Consider the following 18,554-nt stretch of genomic DNA (forward strand, 5'->3'; position numbering starts at 1 on the left):
GTTGATATAAAATGCAGCAGCCAAGACCACAGGATCTGCTATGCTACTCCAAGGCAATTAGTACCCAGTATGATCAGTTTGTCTGCAAACATAATAAGAAAATACTTAGCACTTATCCAGCACTTTTTATCCATGAATCTCTAAGTGTTTTATAAAAGCTGAAAATATGTTTTTGGCCTCATTTATGGAGAAGAAAACACCAGCTGGAGAAGGAAGAGATTTGCCCCCAGCCTCAGAATTTAATAGCAGAGCTAAGAACAGATCTCTTTCTCAGCCCCAAGTCCAACATCCATGCCACACACTCTGCTTCACACAGGGAAGCCTGAATTTGGCAAAAGCCCCTACTACAGAAATGCTGAGGTTTATATTTTTGCCACTGAAAAAAGAGTCTCAATGGAAATCTGACAGCTAATTTAGTAAGCACTGACTACCTGAGGCTGTGACACCAAGGAGTAAACAGAGTCTCAGATGGAGCAGCTGGGAGCTTAGGGGGGGAAAAAAAAGTCTCATACTGAAGTGTGAACAGCTGTGAGAGTGGTGCAGAGGGAGGCAAATACATGATCTACAGTGTGCAAACCATTCTCCACTTGGAGCTTTAATTGAATGTTTGAGGAACAGATCACAGGATAAAACCCTAAAACCTTGACAAATAGTGTCATTAGATGAGAGGAACCTGCAGCTAAAGCACTGACACCTCCTCTGTTAGCAGTCTCCTGACCCGCCGGCACTCCTGACAGACCTGAGACACCAACAGTGCAAACACCAGGAAAAGAGCAATGAAATGCAATGTCTTGCCTAGAAATAATGTTTAGCAAGGCCAGGAGAGAAGTACAGTGAGGCAGAGAGCGAAGGCTGATTCAAGGACCTCGGGACACCCTTAACTTTGAGGCCCACCACTCATACCATGAGCAGGCACCCACACAGCTCTTCTCCAGTGCATCACCAGCAAAAATTAATGCATGACTCCAACACTCCTCTTCACAGGCATGTGGCCACAACACATCACCCACAGCTTATTTTGGTCCAATTTAGACACCCACAGGGTCCTTTAACAGAGAGGGTCTCCTGTGTATTAGCACCAATTTTCTATTGCCCCCACTGTACCTCCCAAAGGAATGGGACAAGAACAGGCTCCAGCTTCTGATGGAGCACATGGTGATGCTGGGATGGTTGTGCTGCCTGGCAGCAGTCATAAACCAGCCCTCATGTAACAACCCCCCAAATGCTGGCCTACAACCAAAAACTCCATTTTTAAGAGAGAAGGGTAGGCCAGCATCCTCACCAGCCCACAGTGGCAGGTAATTACAAACAGGAGCTTAATTTATCAGCAGCACAAACACTGCCACGGTCCAGCCAACACTGCCACACTGGCCAGCTGTGCTCTGAAGCCTGGAAACAGCATCTGGGTTCTCACAGAGAACAGTGTATCAAACAGACAGAGGTAAGCAACCTAAGTCAACAAGTTCATCTCCAGACTGCCCACCCACAGCAGTGAACATGAATTCAGGTCTCCACCCTTCTTCCTGGGCAACTCCTACTCATTTTCTACCCTGGTACTCCAACACACAGGAGGGTGCCAGCAGCTGGGTGTCCCTCTTCTCAGCTGCAGAACTTGCAGATGGCCATGAGGATTAATCCCCATGCTGCAGAAAAGTTCCTCTTTTCTGCTGCTGTTGCTCCCCAGACACCCACCTTCCTCCTTCCTTCCTTCTAATGCTTTGCAGACAGAACCAGCTGCCCTGGCCTGCTGGTGTAACACTATCTCTCACTTAGGAGCTTTTACTAAGGCACAAAGATTAAGCGACTTGCATAAGGGTCAGGAACACACCTCATGTCTCTCAACTGTAGTGATTTCTCACACCTTTTTTTTCCTGACCTCTTGCATATTAAAATGACATGAGTAGATTGTGTGGATGAGAGCAGGATCTCATTTCCCTAGCAATTCTGAAGATACAAACAGGGGTAGCTGTATCCAAGCCCTCCCCATGGCTCCCATCCCCTCCCTCTGTGACAGGTCATTTGTCCAACGTGATAGGAGAGCAACAGAGCAGAAGTGAGTGCTCCACAAGTGTGATGCAAAGCTCCATCTCTGCCATTCTAAGACCCACGGCTGGATAGAAAACAGAGGAAAGGAACCTCAGCTACACTTTGTTCATCAACAGGAGCAGGGAAGGACAGTCGGGAGATCTCTGCAGCACAAAGAGGGTCAGAAGAAGCCCCCCCACTCCCATAACTGGGGTGCATCAGCTGATCCACGGCTGAGAGCCCTGGTGGGAGCTCCCAGGTGAGGCTTCTTTCCATGAGCGATGGTTTGCTTTCCCAGAAGGTGTGAGTGCCTGCCTTTGGTGCACCAGTGGCAGAGGCCCAGCAGCAAGGAGAGCACCCCAGTCCCTCTAGGTGCAGCTGTGCCTCATGTGGAAGTTGACCACGTACTCGGCGTTGGTTCGCTGCACCGAGATGGCGAAGGGCTCGAAGGGGTGGAAGGTGAAGGCCACCAGGCGCCGCACCGTGTGATTGATGGGGCGCCCCAGCAGCCCCGCCTGGATCTCGAACTTCAGCAGGCCAGAGTCACGGGCGTAAAATCTGAAAGGAAGAGAAAGTCAATTAGGGCTGTTCCCCGCTATTGACTTTGCCATCTGGGCTCTTTGCATGCAGAGACAATGCCTCGTTGGAGCGCTGGTGCTCCCTGAGGAGCAGAAGGTCCTTAGCTGGGTGCCGGGCTCTTGGCTTCGCAGGGAAGTCCCTCTCAGGGCAATTGTTTTCCACTGTCTAGAAAAACATCACTTTTATTTTGTTATTAGCAATGAGAGAACTCTTGCCTGTCACTTTGATGGACAAAGCTGACTTCACAAGAGGGAGTCAGTTTGGTTCAGGCCCCACCTGTGCTGGCTCTCCAACCTCTCTTAATGCAAGCTGCTCCCTTGATCCCCAAGGCAGATATACTGTACAGAACTGAGCTCCCTTCCCTTAGCAATGGCCTTCACTAAGAGTGTCAGGCCACCCTTTCCTCCCCGTGGTACTGCCAGTGAAGGCTTTACACTGCTGTCCTTGTGCCTGTTCAGTCAAGGAAGTCGCTGCAATCCTGCTCAAGGGTGCCATGTTGTAGTGTACAGGTCAAGCAAGGCTTTGCAATTCCTTTTAGATTGCCACCAATAAAGCATTAATGAGACAGGCTGTGCAGGAGGTACACGATGAATTGGATTCAATAACCACTGCAAGGACAGAGGTCAAGGAAAACCTTATGACCTGCTGCTGTCACCCACACACCTGCCTGTGGGTCAAGCACATATGCATCTCCTGCCTGTGGGTCAAGCACATATGCTCTCCAGGTGAGCTCTGGAACACAGCTCCAGCACAGAGGGAACATTTTCAGGGGGATGAGACAAACAGCTCTGAATAGACAGGTGAGTTCAGGGAAGCTCTTTGCTTCTTGACCCTCCCCTGCACACTCTGTGTAACTGACATAAGCCCAGGTAACACCACTGTCCACTGCTGCTGTCAGAACACAGGACTCTCTGTGGGGATCCAACCCTCCCCAAGACTTTGGAGAAGGCTTCTGGGATGTAGTGGTGGAGGTTTCTGGATGTGGTACTTCACCAAGTAGCTGGGCTCTAACTCAAGTCCTTCCCCTGAAGCTGTCTCTGTTTGTCAGACCATTTTCATTAGACCTCTTCCAACTTCAGGCACAGAATTGCCATTATGCCTCCCAGCTGTTTTCTTTTCCACCAACACTTAGTGCATGCGGGTATTTTGCATTTTCCTCCGATTTTAACTCCAAGAATGCTTTTAATGTCTGAGCACATCTCCCCCCCGCCAGCAACACGATGCACTCAGCTCTCAGCCTGGAAGAACGGATGATGACAGATACCAGCGATGCTGTTTCAGGAGCAGACATACTCCACATTTTAACAACACAGCCTATTGAGAACCTCATGTTCTTCCTGGAGGGCCACTCTCCTCTCCCTTCCTCTGAATCAAAAGTGCCAGCCAGCCCTGCCTGAAAATTGCACACAAGAACCCAGCAAGAGAGTCACAATCTTGGTATTTGGCTTTTCAAAAAGCCCTTTTCCTCCTACACAAGGCTGGGTATGCAGAGGGTCATTCTTTAAATAAAGCACAGTCCCCCATCTGTTCCTCTCTCCCCCAATTCACAACAATTTACTACTCAAGATGAAGCTCCCTGTAATCTTAAAAGATGTGCTCAGTTTGGTATTTTTAAATGTATTTTTAAAAGTGCTCTGCAATCAGAGGCCATTTCCATGGGCTCTCATTCTGGGGATAAATTAGGCACTGCAATATAAAATTGTATGTCAACAGAAACAGCAAGACCAGCCTTTTCAAACCGTAGGAAAATGGAAGATTTATCTGCAGACCAATTCTTTGGTTAAATGGCTCCTTATTAGCCATCTAGATGGATTTTAGAGACCCCCTGCTATAGGTAGAGCTGTGTTAGAGCCTCTTCCCTCAAGTGCCATCATTTCACCCATTGAATATCTCTTCAGGCCTCCTGAAAAGAGACTGGAAGGTGGTGGTGATGGGGAACCTAAAGTCCTTCCCACCTAACAGCAAACAACCACTGGTCTCTTAAGTAGGCAGAATTGAACCTTCTGGGATGCAGACAAGCACTAAGGGTTAAAAGAACGCAGTGCACAGAAATATTGAATTGATGTGGAAAAGGTCTGGAAGCTTTCCTAGCTCACACATCGTGCCAGGAAACTGCACACATATTATAACAACCTTAGCTACTGAAGAGTTTTCCATTCCAGACAATTACAGGACTTACATTACAAATCCTGTGGTCCCTCATTTCCAAGCCCTCTAACCCCAACAGGCAGCTGGCATTATTTTATTAAACCCTTTGTTTTGCACGTGAGAACCACAGCAGCACTATTTCAGCTACTGAATGGTTAAGGTTAGCGCCTCATCTTCTGCTTACTTTCCAAAAAACCAGGAGCCCCACTGCTCCGAGGCTCTATTCAAGTCCTAATTGACTCTGCACAGCTTTGAGCTTTAAAAGCTCTGGCTCTGAAACGCTGGTTTGCTCAGGGGAGGGAGGGAAGGTGGCACTTGGCTTTGTTTACTACAAAGACTCCACCGCAGCACATGACTGCGGTTCTGCTGCCTTTTGTCCGCGGGAGCCCAGCGCAGGTTGGCGCTGGCAGACAACTGCCACCCTGCAAGTTTTCCCAACATCAAGCATGACAAGGGGGAAAAGGGCAGGCTTTCTTTGCAGATAACATGGAAGCTGGAGATCAAACCAAATCATACAGGCAGAAGAATCAATTAAATATACATAATTTGGGAATTGAGAGCACAGGAATAATCAGAAGTTCCCCGCCACCTGAGTCAGGGCCAGGGGAGATATGAAACCACTTTTTGAGAATGCATTGATGAAAATAAAGTTGGGAAGCAGTCCAGAATGATCTCCCTAGGCTGCCTGAGCCCCCAACATGTGTGCAGTCACTAAACAAAGCACTCAGGCACTGAAGGCTCTCTTTGTTTTCAGAGCATAGGTTTGCTTCTGCAGTACTAGGAGCAGAAATACTATTCTGCCTGGGTAACTCAGGCTCTTTGAGCCTGTCAAGCTGGAGACGTTGGATTTTTAACTACTTCCTCTTGCAGCCATGGCTGCAGCCAACAAAAAGAAATAAATAGTCCTGATATTTCTTTAAGAAGCATTGCAAACCTCCTTATTCTCAAGCTCAGACTTACTCCCTCTGCCAGCATTCGAGACTCAGACAGAAGAGGCACAGAATGGCCCTGGCACCTGGCTAAAATTCCTACTACAGACAGAAATTCCCTACAGATCACAGAGAGAAGGAGTATGACAAGGAGTACAGCTCCCATGGTGAGAACAGTAAACAAGGGAAGTCTGAAAACAGCTCAATCAATACCACAGGCTTTCTGAGTAACACCTAGCCCAGATACTATTTTATTCACAGGACAAACCAGACAATCCTTGCCAACTAAACCCACATGCTCAGAGAGGATCTTTCCAGCATAGGAAAGCAGACATCAGAGCTGTATCACTCTGCAACCCAAACACAACGGCTGCACTGCAAGAAGAGGAGGAGGAACAAGACCATTCATATGGAAAAGGCTGAGACTTCACCACCCAAACCCTCCCCAGAGCAGAGCAGCTCAGCAAGGAAACATGAAGAGCCCTCCCACACATCCCCATTACTGTAAAGGAGAGAGGCCAAGTTTTGTGAAACAAATCCCCTGGTGAAAGGATTTCCTAAGAGAAAGGCTTCCATCTACTCCCTATTCTGCACACTTGATGCCACATGGCAGAGGTGATTTACAGCGACTCTCTCCTCACATACAGCTGCCCATACCTTATGGGGTGATCACCACAGGTCTTGGGCCGCTCCATGACTGACACCCACTTGTCATCATAGCTGAAGAGGGACAGGTCGAGGTAGGGGCTGCCGCTGTAGGACTGGGCGCTGATGGGGAGCTGCCCCAGCAGGCGCCGCACGGCCTCCGTGTGCCCTCCGTACTTGGCGTTCACAATCGTGTCCTTGAACCTGCAGCAAAGCAAGAGACACCTCCTGTTCACAAAGGCCACAGCTGAACAGCACATCTTAAACAAACCAAGCAGGAAAACTGACAGGGAGAGAAAACAGCTGTGGTGTAAGAACTAGAACGGCTCGTTTCCAAAGATGTATCACAGTGATTCAAACATCAACCAGTTCTGCTAACCTTTTCATCCTCCCTTATCATTAGTGTCACAATGTCCAGAGGGACAGAAGGAGAAGAATGTGCCTACCCACAACGTCTGGGCCCAGCTGCTCTGCAGTACAGGAAATGAACAGGATCAGAGACGGGGAGAGATGGATTAGCAGCTGATCAGTCAATCCAAGTTTTACCACAAAGCCTGGAAACAGCATGAGCAAAAGCCAAGGGGCTTTCACAGTAACAGTTGAGCCCTTAATGTTTACTTGACAATCCTCCTCTCTTCGCCCACTGTTCTAAATGCATAAAGGAAGAAACCTTAGATGAAGAAGAACCTTGAAGAGGAGCATAAAGCTCTCCAGAAACTACAGTGAGCTGAAAGTTCTTCCTGGTGGAGAAATTAACACAGGCCAGATTTCTCTTTCCAAGAAAAATTTGAAACTTTACATGTGCAAAAACAGTCAGATCATCTGCAGGGACAATAAGGAGGGTAAACACTCAGCCAGAAGCCATCTCACTGTGGACTATGCTCTATGGTACTTTGCTGTAGAATCTACAACACTCCTGTTACAGGCCCTTGTAGCAAGGGGAGGAAAATACTCTCCTATCTACTCTAACAAAAGGCTGAAGTTGTTCTTCGTGAGTCTTCAGTGAGTCCTCTCATTCTCTCTCCCATTAAGCATTATGGATTTCCTGACAGGTTGCTCTAGAAAGTTACAGACATAGTCAATTTCGTCAGACTTATGTGACATCAGCCTAAAGTCAACAGAAGCTTGATGCCCATAAGTGGACGGCAAGTACTTTGGATGATGAGAAACAAGTCACTGGAAGAAAAAAACACCTGAGTCACAACAAAATTTTCCTAGAGAAATAACACACTCTGCCTCATTAAAACCACATCTGACTGTTAAGGCATATTCTAGAAACCCAGGTTATTTTGGTATTTTGTTCAGCTTTCACAACAGATCTAAGCAGATGAGTTTCCCTTCTCCTAGTACAGTGATGATAACCACAAGCTGGTGACTGATGTTGAGGAAATGCTACCGAACACAGTTTGGTACATGCCAAATTCTGAGAATATCACTTGGCAAAATACACACAACTGGATCATGCCAGCATCTTGACAAATCCTATCTTCAGGGACCAAAGTTACTGGGCAGTAACACTTTAATAACCTCCAAAAGAGTTACTGCTCAAGGAGAGACAGAAACATCTTTCAAAATTCCCTTCCTTTCTTCTAAGCAGCAGTTTGCTACTGCTTTGCTCCTTCCACTAACAAGGTAAACGCTGTGTAATATAAAATCAGATGCATCAGGCTGCAAGAATGAACCATGTATAGTCCACCTGGCAAAGGGGGCCAAAGGAACTGATTTTCTCAGGTTGGTATTTGATACTGGCCTTCAGCAGACGGGGCTGAGCGAGTGTCTATACGGAATAAAGCATGCTCCGAATGGCTCACCGGCGCTGGATCTGCCTCGCAAAGTTGTTGCTGGAAGCTGAGCAGGGGAACTGGACAGCCTCACTGTGCAGGGTGGCATTCCTGAAGAGGTCACAGAAGTTCTCAAACAGCTCCAGCAGCTCATCAGATGTGTTCTCAAACACGGCAATGACCTCCGTGGTCACCATGTTGTACACGACAAAGAACGAGGGCTGGGGAGAGAGGCAGAGGTTACCCAGGAGAGCAAAGCTGTCCCTTCCTTCTCCACACATCACACCACAGACCCCATCCAAATTTCTCCACAGCACAGGAGAATCCTACATCCTCCCACTAATCCGTTCTCCTATTGGAGTGCCTCAACATGTACCCAATTATCCACCTCTCAGCTGTGATTATTTAAGAAAACTTAATGGGCTTCCAATTCTTAAACTTGAACTAGATGAAACCATACTGTTTTCTCTTCTTCTCTGTCCTCCACCAAACCCAAAACACTTACTCAAGTGCCAAATTTAATCTTCATTCCTGCTGAAAAAATTACTTCAGATCCAATGCTAGCTGACGTTAAATTATTTTTACCTCTGCATAGATATATTAGTTTCTTCCCCTTCTTAATATCTGCATCACACAGAGATGAGCCTTTTTATCTACTGTGCACTACATCACTGCCCACAAAAAGCTGTGCCCTCCAGGTACCCTGCCAACACAGAAATGAAAATCTGAAAGATATTGATGATTTCTTAATGCTGACATTCTCCTGCAAGATGGCCCTTGTACCATGCTGTGGACTGGCAATGGCAATGAATCCTGGCACGAATGAGCAAGAAATTGGGAAAAAAGGTGACATTGTGTCAGCACATTTACAGCAAAGGGAGATGACATTCCCATCCCATTGGGAAAGGGCATATTTAATTCTTGATCATTAAAAGTAGCTTTCATTAGAGACAGGAGTGCTGGCACCCCAAAGTAAGAACCTGTCCCCACTTCAAAGGGAACTAATTCCCATGGCATCTGATTTAATCTTCTGTCAATAGAGGCAATTCCTAAATGCTTCACCTCCTGCTCCCAAACAATGCTCAGGGATGATGGCAGGCACTCTGCCCACCCCACCCACCTGCAAATATCACAAGGTTTGTTTGTTTTACAGCCCCAAAATAAACTATGATAATACAATCCAGCCCCCACATGTCCAAATGAAACACACAGGATGAGGTTACTCACTAGACTACTGCCTGAGGAAAGGGAAGCCCTTCTGAAATAAAGGGTTGGAGCAGAGAGAAAATAAGAGAAGACAGCAGAAGGAAAAACTATTTTAATCACTAAAGACTGCAGGGAGTATCCTCCAACTTTTTTATTTAAAGTTTCTTTGCCAGGTTAACATAGAGACACATCTACAGGATGTCCCTGAGCAGGGAAACCCTCACTGCTTTTGCAGCACCTGTAACACCACCAAAACATCATCACAGCACCGGAGGCAGCAGCTGAGTGCCACAAAAACCACACAGCAACGCTGACAAGCCTATCAACACAAGCCTACAACAGCAACAAACCCCCAAGCTACCTATGCAGAGCACACTCTTAAAGATCTCAAAGGACAGTGCAGACCCACACAAAAACCACACAACCCACAACCATGAACAGCAACTCCTCAACCTTCTTGCCAGAGAAGCCAGAGGGGAGAAAGGACCCTGAAATTGGATGAAACCTCATATTCCTTGTCTGACAGACTGAAGAAAAATGGGAGCTGTAGTTATTTTGTGAGCCAAGTTTTATTCAGGAAGCCCTAACACAATGTCTACGTTCAGACAGGTCTGTGTAAACTGCTCCACATCTGGAATTATCTCTGGAAGAACTGAGAAATGAGGCACTTTTCTTCCCCCAGCACAAAACCCAGCGCCTGAGGCACACTGCAAACAAACCACAAACTGCATCTTAAAGTAACCCTGGGGTGAAAAGACTGGAGAGCTCCCTGCAGCAAACCAGGCACTAAACCCTACTAACCGCAGCAGAGTGCAGAGCTGAGCCAGCCACAACATTTACATCAGGGCCAGGAGCTCATTCCAGACACCAGCAATGAGCAGAACCCTGCAGGGCACTTCCACAGAGCCTTCGTATTTCTCAGACAGACATTCAGCTTTACACCAATGGGCAACATGGATTAGATAAAGCCTTACCTATTTCCTCCCAAAGCAACTCTCCCAAACAAACACCACAGAAAAGGAAAATAAAACAAAACAAAACAGAGTCATCTCCCAGGAATTACCAGACAAAGGCAACACACCAAGAGCTATTGTTTATTTCTTCTAGGACCTAAGTCCTGGCAAAGATGTGGGGAAGAGAAATGCATGAGAGAAAACAAACCTCTGGGGAACAACCAGACCTACATGCTGCATTGGAGATTTATCACAAATTCTTGCTAAATACTTTCAACAGAATAAAACCAAGCTGATTAAAGGAATAAAAATTAGCTAAAAAAAAAATCCTTACTTTCACAGGGCTCAAAACGTGACCAACCACTCTAAAAGCAGTAAAAAGAGATGATCAACATGCAGGGTTGTGAAACATCTGGAGGAACCCAGCACTGACTGAGCTACATTTGCTCTAATTCCACTTCTTTAGTAATAAATTGAAAAGAGAAGCAATTGGCCCATTAGCCTGATCTAAAAGCTGCTACTCTAATTTGGAGAGATCATAAATACTACCTCTTACTGGAGCTTGAAAGACTAAGTACGTAGGCAGAACAGAAATGGTAATTGTACCAGGGAAAATGAAGACTATTATATTTGAAAAACATGCTTGAAGATACATGAGAAAAGGGAGAGACTACCTCTACAATTTAAATGGAGTATATAAAATATCAGCTAAAATTAAACTCATTTGGGGATTTGGGGAAGGAAAGAGGATGGAGCATCTGCAAGCATGGGGAACAATCCTTGGAGAAAGGAACTTGCTAACACATCAGATCTTTCTCATTTTGCAGGTGAGAAGGAAGGAAGCAATGAAATTAAGTAAACAGAAGATACAGAAGTTACTCAATATCAGAGGCATCAAAAAAACCTCAGGTACTAGGGATCCTAAATAACCTTTACAGGCTCATTAAGGAACAGCTCACAGCATTGTAATGCTTGAGCACTTGTCCCAAAGCAAAGAGCAGCCTGAAGAGGGAGGCAGAAATTAGGAAAACAGCAGATACAGAAGTTATTCAATATCAGAGGCATCAAAAAAGACTCAAAAAGGTACTAGAGATCCTAAACAACCTTTAGAGGCTCATTAAGGAACTGCTCACAGCATTGTAATGCTTGAACACTTGTCCCAAAGCAATGAGCAGCCTGAAGAGGGAGGCAGTATCTGAGCCACATGGTCTAGTGGACCTCTAGCAAGGCAGTGGGAATTAGATGGTGTTTAAGGCCCCTTCCAACCCCAAACCACTGTGTGATTCTGTACCTGGGAAGGATCTGTCACCCGCAGTGTGACCACGTCCTCACTGGTGTATTTGATAAACAGATGGTTCTCATCCAAGAGCTGCATCTTCCACATGCGGAGCTGCCTCAGCTGGTCAAAGTACTGGAAGAACCTTCTCTTTGCTATAGCACTCCCATCCTGCTCGGCCCTTCTCCAAAGGTACACCAGCAGCCTGTGCTTCAGGGAGTTGATGAAGGGCTCCTTGTAGGGGTTGGCCATTCCCGTCTGCGTGTCCCGCTGCACCTCGGGGTACACGGCCGACAGGGTCAGCAGATCATCCTCGTAGCAGAAGCGGCCGATGGTCCTCACATCGATGAACGTCCCCTCGGGCGTCACCTGGAAGACGTGGATGGTCTGCTGCTGCACGGAGAGGATGGCCAGGATGTTCTTGTACAGGTAGAGCCCCTGGTTGTGCGACAGGATGACCTTGTCGCACTTGAAGGCGCGCGTGTCGCACAGCCGGCCCGTGTGCAGGTCGATGATGTGCAGGGAGTAGTCCTCAAGCGGGGAGCGCGGGTTGGGCGTCACGGACTCGCTGTTGCGGTACACCTCGAAGAAGGGCGGGTGCGGCTCCTCGGGCAGGTAGGCGGCCGAGCCCACGATCACGTAGCGGCAGTCGTCCGTGAACAGGCTGCACTCGCGGTTCAGGTGCTCCCCGTTGGAGGCCACATTGGTGATGTGCAGCAGCACGAAAAAGCGCTCAAAGAGCCGCCCGCGGATGTTGACGGACCTCTGGTCGTTGCCGTTGGCCAGGATCTCCCCCTCGTAGCCCTGCAGCAGGTCCTCGGCCGCCTGGCAGCCCTGGTACTCGTAGATCTCCAGCGAGGTCTGGTCCGAGGAGAAGGCGATGAAGTAGCGGCCGTCGGGGGAGAACTTGCGCAGGAAGCAGGGCGGCTTCTCCACGTTGACCACGGTGAAGTTGGGGAAGACATTCTGGTGGAAGACACGCACCTGGTGCCAGTGCGTGCCCGCCTTGCCTGAGCTGATGCGGCGCCGCTCCAGGCGGTGGATGACGTTCTGGTTCTGGATGCGCCGGGGCCTGATGGTGGGCGCCTCATGGTCCATGGTCAGAGCTCTACTTCATCTTCATCCTGCGGGGACAGCACACATGCCAGCACACAGGACCGGCATGGAATTCAGGGAACAGGGAACCCATGGACCCAACAGAGGGGATTGGCTAAAAGGGACGGGGGGGGGGGGGGGGGAAGGAATAGCACGGGAGGGACACGGGGGAGGGACTGGGAAAAAGACCAGGAAAACGAGAGCAGTCAAGAGATGTCTCCAGGGCAGTCCTGGCTGCTGAACAGACACAGCGGGGAACCAGCAGGCGAAGGAAGGACCCAGGAAAAGGCACAGGCACAGCTGGACACCACGGGAATAAAGGGAGCCTCCATACACCCAGTAAGCCAGGGATAAATGCAGACATGACAAGCAGGAGGCACAGGGAACAACTTGGGAAGAACGGAGGAAGCTGGGGGCGAAGGGGCACAGGAAGGATCACCCGCGATGTGTCCGGGCCCACCTGCCGAGAGGAAAGCGAGGAGCTCCAGTTCCCCGGGCTGAGGAGAGACTGAGCTCCAGGGAAGCCTGGGGGCAGCGGAGGGCCCTCCCACCAGAGGTACTGGGGATCTCCCGCCGGCCCGAGGGGTAAAGGGACACGGGGGACTGGGGGCCACGGGGGACTGGGGGCCGCGGTGGTCTCCGCGCCAGTATGGGACCGGGGAGAGGTGTCAGCCGCGCTCACCGCTGGGGCCGCGCCGGGTCCCTTTCAAGCCATGGCCGCCGCCATCTTTCCGCCACGGCACAGCGGCGAGGGGGCGGCACCGCACTTCCGCTTCCGGCACCCGCACCAGAAAGATGGGGCCTGCCGGGCCAGAGTGCCGCGAGCGGCTTGGAGCGCCCCCTGGCGGCGGGGAGGACCCTGCACCGGGCACCCCCCGCCTATCCTGAGCCACAGAGCCCTTAAACCCATCCTGCATCCATCCTGACCCCTCTGAACTCCAAAACCCATCCTGAACTCCAAAGCCCATGCTGCATCCACCCTGAGCACAGCATCTTAAAACCCATCCTGGACGACAGCACCCCAAAACCTATCCTGCACTCATCCTGAACCCATCCTGAACCCCCAGCACCCACCCTCCCACCCCAGCACCCCAGAACCCATCCTGCACCTACCCTGTACCCCAGCACCCCTCCTGGATCCCCAGCATCCATTTTGCACCCCAGAACCCATCCTGCATCCCTCCTGAGCCCCAGCACCCGCCCTGATCCCTCTGCACCCCAGAACCCATCCTGCCTCCCCTGCACCCACACTGCACCCCCTGCACCTCCAGCACTGGCTTCACCCATCCTGCACCCACCGTGCCCCCTCTGCTGCCATCCTGTACTCCCCTAGACCCATTCTGCACCCTCCTCCAGCCCAGCCACCTCATCCCAGCACTCTGCAAACCCCATCCAACCATCCCCAAGTCCCCTACATTGCCCTTCACCCCTCCCTGCCCCTGAACCCCTCCATTCCTGGAGCATCTCCTTCATCCCCAGGAAGGGTCTGGCACAGCCCCATCACTCCCAGCATGGGGACACCACAGGAGACTCCACCACACCTCCCTCCAGCACTTTGGGGTACACCCCAACACTAACAGCAGACTGGGGTCACCCCCGGGCACCTCTCAGGCCTCCCCAAGGGTTTGAAAGCTTTTGCCCGCCTTGGCTTTTAGCAGCACCCCTCCTGCCTGTGCATTAGCGCCGAGGGCAGCTCTGAGGGGCTCTTCTCCTTCAAAGGCAGGCAAGCAGGAATGTCAGGCGGCCCTTGAGATCCATTTGCCGGCCTCTCGCCGGGGCTGAGCCCACGCAGGGCTCTCGGAGCCACTCCAGAGGCAGGCGTGGGAGCGGGAGCTGGAGAGGGGCAGGGTGCTCGGACCGGGGGGCTGGGGAGCCTGGGGGGGATCCCATCCCTGCATCCCAGGGCTGTGCTCCCTCTGCTGTGGGGCAGCTGGACCCACAGGGGCTGAGGAGCCCAGGAAATCCCATCCCTGCATCCCAGGCTGTGCTCCCTCTGCTGTGGGGTGGCTGGACCCAGGGATGCTGGGGAGCCCAGGGGATCCTGATCAGGAAGATGAAACAGGAAATCCTTATAAATATGATTGCCTGGGAAAAGATTTTGAGAATATAGAAACTGTAAGCGACATCGAAATGAAAGCAAGCTTTGAGATCCCTCAGTTTCTGAACAACGGGAAAACAATGGTGTGGCCGCTGAAGGTAATCCCCTTTTGATGGAACAACACCCTCTGCTTGCAGACAGCTCCAAGGGCAGGGCAGACCCTGCCAGCTTGGCAGAAGGGGCCCAAAGAGGAGCTTTTAGGGTTTAAAATGTGGCAAGTATGGTAATGTAGTGATTCTTATAGGCTGTATGGAAATGCTATAGGATTTGTATCTTGTACTAGATTGATTAGTGAGAATCAGAATATATCAACACAGAAGATTTATTGTATTGTAATGGGAACTTCGCTTCTTACCATTTTACTCTCTTACTCTCTTACCCTCTCATCCTCTCTACCCCTCTCTTCTCTCGGGCCTGCTCTGAGCTCTGTCTGGCAGTTCCCAGCAGGGCCCTGCACCCAGGCCCTTTGCAATAAACCCCAAATCCCAGCAAGGCCCTGCACCTAGGCCCTTTGCAATAAACCCCAAATCCCAGCAGGGCCCTGCACCCAGGCCCTTTGCAATAAACCCCAAATTCCATGACCCGGCTTCAGAGATCTCTGGTCTCTATCCTACCCCCCCTATGCTCCTACAGGATGCCATCCCTGCATCCCGTGGCCGTGCTCCCTCCCAGGGCTGTGACACCAGCCGGTGTCACCTGCATGGAAGGGGGATGCTCGTGCTGGGCAGAGCTCACACCGCTGGATCCCCGTGTGTTTATGGGATGCTGTAGGGTGTCAGCAGCGCTGGGACAGAGCCAGACCCCACCACCCCAGGGGATAAGAGCTGAGTGGCTCCAGCTGCCTTCCTGTGGGGTGTCAGCCTGCCTGGCACCCCTGAGCAGGGGGTGACCTCTGTGCCCCCCCAGCTACCTGCCCCATTCCCATCCCACAGCACTTTGGTGCCCAGCAGCCTCAGCCGTTCCTGCCCGCTGTCCCTGTCCCTGCCGGGGGCACAGGGCGCGATGACAAGGCTACAACGAATGGCCCTGGCCTCCCTTTTTGTCTCTGTGCCTCCTGCCTAATTAATTGAGATCCACCGTAATAGGATCAAGCTAAATAGCGGAGAACATCCGAGCACACAGCAGCTGGCAGGAAAAGGAGCGGCACCACCGAAGGGCAGCTCCGCAGCTCCTGGCCGGACAAAAGAGCCACTAATGCAGCAGCGATTGATGCTCCCAGAGCCGAGAACTTCGTCCCACAGCCTGCTCACAGCTCAGCCCCCTCTGTGCTCTGGGAAGACGTTGGAAGCCTTTGATGGGCCGGTTCCAGCCAGTGGTAAGGATGGGAATCCTGTGCAATAAATCCCAGAGCAGGCTCAAGGCTGGGGACAAAGTTAGTCCTGGTTTATCTTGGCCCGGGGGTAGGCAGCAGGTGTGGGGTCAGAGTGCCAGACCCTCAGCCAAGTGGCAGCTGAGGGCTCAGGACATTTCCTGAGATATTTCCTGGGACATTTCCCACGTCCCACAGCGTTTTGTGGGACCTTTTGGGCTCCAGCAATGGGGTCACACACCTGTCCCTGTCCTTATGTGCTGGCACACAGGTGGGGTGTCCCTCTGCAATCCCTGACCACAGGAACAGGGCAAGCCCAACCTAACACCCAGAGCTCTGATCCTGGGGCTGGTGTGGATGATGCTGGGGCATTGAGAGTCCCTGGCTACTGGGGGCTGGCCCAGCGCTCCTCCAGCCTTGCAGGGCCACTCTGGGTCCTTGGCTTTGGATGTCACTGTCTTTTGGTGGAAGTCCCTTCAGCAGTGTGCAAAGGAAAGAGATGCTCCGTGCCTTGGTGGCATCACCAGCACCCTGCCAGTGCCACATCCACCCCCAGCTGGTTTATCCAGAGCCAGCAGATGGGTTAAAAATTAAACAAAAAAAAAAAAAAAAGAGAAAATAATATAATGCAGCTCATTTGGGCTGCTTTGGATGTTTTTCCTGTTCCTCAAGCAAAGACCCTTCTGCTGTTGTTGCTTTGGCTATTTCTCAAGAGCTTCCCATCCCTGGATCCCGTGGCTGCTTTCCCAGGACTGGAGAGGGTGTGTGAGGAGAACAGGAGAACAGCTCTGGGCAGGTCACAGGGGTGGCTGCTCTCATCCTGGCTGCCCCCAACCAGACACAACCCCCAGCACTAAATCCCTGGGGGAAAACTTGGACCATCTCCTCACAGGGATGCTTGTGGAGGAAGAAAACCCTCCAGGTCCTGAGCCAAGCCCCTCTCATGGCCACTGAGCTTGGTGGCTTCAACTGCTTCATCAAGCTGAGGGCAGGGGAAAAGAAAATTACTCATATTTTAAAATTTTTCTTAATATGTAAAATAAGAGGGTGAAGTTTGCACAGGGTCCTGGTGTGGGGAAGGAATGCTGCAGCCCTGAGGTGCTCCCCAAAGCCCAGGGTGTGCAGGCATTAGTGAGGCTGTTCTGTGGGAGCTGGCTGCCTCCATGGGCTCCTTTTTAGGAGCATCCTAAAATTCATTACAGAAACCAGCTGGGGGAGAACCCTTGTTGGTGTAAGAAAAGACCAAAGGAAACAGAGGGAATCCTTGGGTGTATCTCATCTCTCCAAAAACACAAGGGTGTAATTAAATATTTGATTCTTCCCCAAGCTTGAGGAGTGACTTTATTCACATTTGCAGAGTTTGGGGCTCCCATTGCAGGGGGATTCATGTTCACATTCACACATTTTCATAGAGGGGTGAACAGGTCCTATCCAGCACAGCCAGGCCCCCTCTCCCCACACTGGGCAGGTCTCTTTGGGATGAGGCTCCATCAAAGCCAAGTTTACAGGATGCAGCACTGGTGGACCTTCACAGCTCTAAGGAAATATTTCCTTGTCACCAAAACATCCCTTGCTCTGCTTTTTAACTGGTGCCAGGGGCTCACTTTGGAGTGGAACTGGACAAATTTTAGCGGCTGTTGATGGAATCACCACCACTGTCCCCTGTGCCATACCTGGGGGCGACAGCCCCTTGTCCCCCATGCCACCGTGGGGTGACAACGCTGTCCCCTACAACACACCCCGCACAGGGTGATGGCTCTGCCCACCCCCGTGCCACCTCTGAGGGTGACAGCCCCGTGTCCGCCGTGCCACTCGTGGGGATGGCAGCCCTGTGTCCCCCGTGCTATCCGTGGTGTGACAGCCCCGTGTCCCTCATGCCATCCATGGGGGTGACAGCCTCGTGTCCCCCGTGGGGGTGACAGCCCCGTGTCCCCCGTGCCGCCCGTGGGGGGCAGCCCGGCAGCTCCTCCCGGCTGATGCGCAGTGATATTTGCAATCTGTTGCCATGGGCGCTCGGGGACTTTTGCTGTGGAGGGGGATCGCGTTTCTCCCCCCTCCTCCTCCTCCTCCCCTTCCCTCCCTCCCGATGACGTCATGGATGACCACGGTGGTGACAGGGCCACCTGTGGGCTGATGAGGGGTTTAAAGAGACAGTCTGCAGCTGCAACAGGAGCCCTGGCTATTGTCTCCGCACCTGAGAGCGGGGAAACCTGCAGCCCCCAGACCATCCATCCATCCATCCATCCATCCATCCATCCATCCATCCATCCATCCATCCATCCCGTCCGTGTCACCTCATCCCTGCATCCCCTGCCGCCACCACCGCAGCTCTCCCGGGGCCGGGGGTCCTGAACTGGCTCCCGTTATCCCTTCCCTGCTCCAAGGTAAGGCTGCGCTCCGTGCCCCCCGTCCCGCTGCGGGCTGCAGCCCCCAGTGCCGCTGGGCAAACCCAGGGCTGCAGCCTCAGGGGACCCCTGGGAATGCAAAGCCTGGATGGGTGCCCCCAGCTT

General features: G+C 51.3%; 1 protein-coding gene across 2 annotated transcripts; it reads right to left on the reverse strand.

The window, feature by feature from the left end:
- Positions 1 to 570: 570 nt before the first annotated feature.
- Positions 571 to 13,435, reverse strand: DET1 (DET1 partner of COP1 E3 ubiquitin ligase). Of its 2 annotated transcripts, none has more exons than XM_074549228.1 (5): positions 13,320 to 13,435; positions 11,558 to 12,666; positions 8,138 to 8,328; positions 6,339 to 6,530; positions 571 to 2,583 (listed from the first exon to the last, which is right to left on the reverse strand). In XM_074549228.1, the coding sequence occupies exons 2-5, from the start codon at positions 12,638 to 12,640 to the stop codon at positions 2,394 to 2,396; spliced, it is 1,656 nt and encodes a 551-aa protein (XP_074405329.1). In that variant the 5' UTR covers positions 12,641 to 12,666; positions 13,320 to 13,435; the 3' UTR covers positions 571 to 2,393. The 2 variants fall into 2 exon arrangements, with proteins under 2 accessions (XP_074405329.1, XP_074405330.1); XM_074549229.1 differs by having other exon boundaries at positions 13,098 to 13,401.
- Between the last annotated feature and the right edge of the window lie 5,119 nt (positions 13,436 to 18,554).

The sequence above is a fragment of the Zonotrichia albicollis genome, chromosome 11 (genome assembly GCF_047830755.1).
Source record: "Zonotrichia albicollis isolate bZonAlb1 chromosome 11, bZonAlb1.hap1, whole genome shotgun sequence".
NCBI classification, from domain to species: Eukaryota; Metazoa; Chordata; class Aves; order Passeriformes; family Passerellidae; genus Zonotrichia; species Zonotrichia albicollis.

Coding starts and splice junctions, on each gene's coding strand:
- DET1 (XM_074549228.1), bottom strand. CDS start 12,640: ATGGACCATGAGGCGCCCACCATCAGGCCCCGGCGCATCCAGAACCAG. Junction 8,329..11,557: donor GGGTGACAGATCCTTCCCAG/GTACAGAATCAC, acceptor CTCTCTCCCCAG/CCCTCGTTCTTTGTCGTGTA. Junction 6,531..8,137: donor GCGAGGCAGATCCAGCGCCG/GTGAGCCATTCG, acceptor GCTTTGCTGCAG/GTTCAAGGACACGATTGTGA.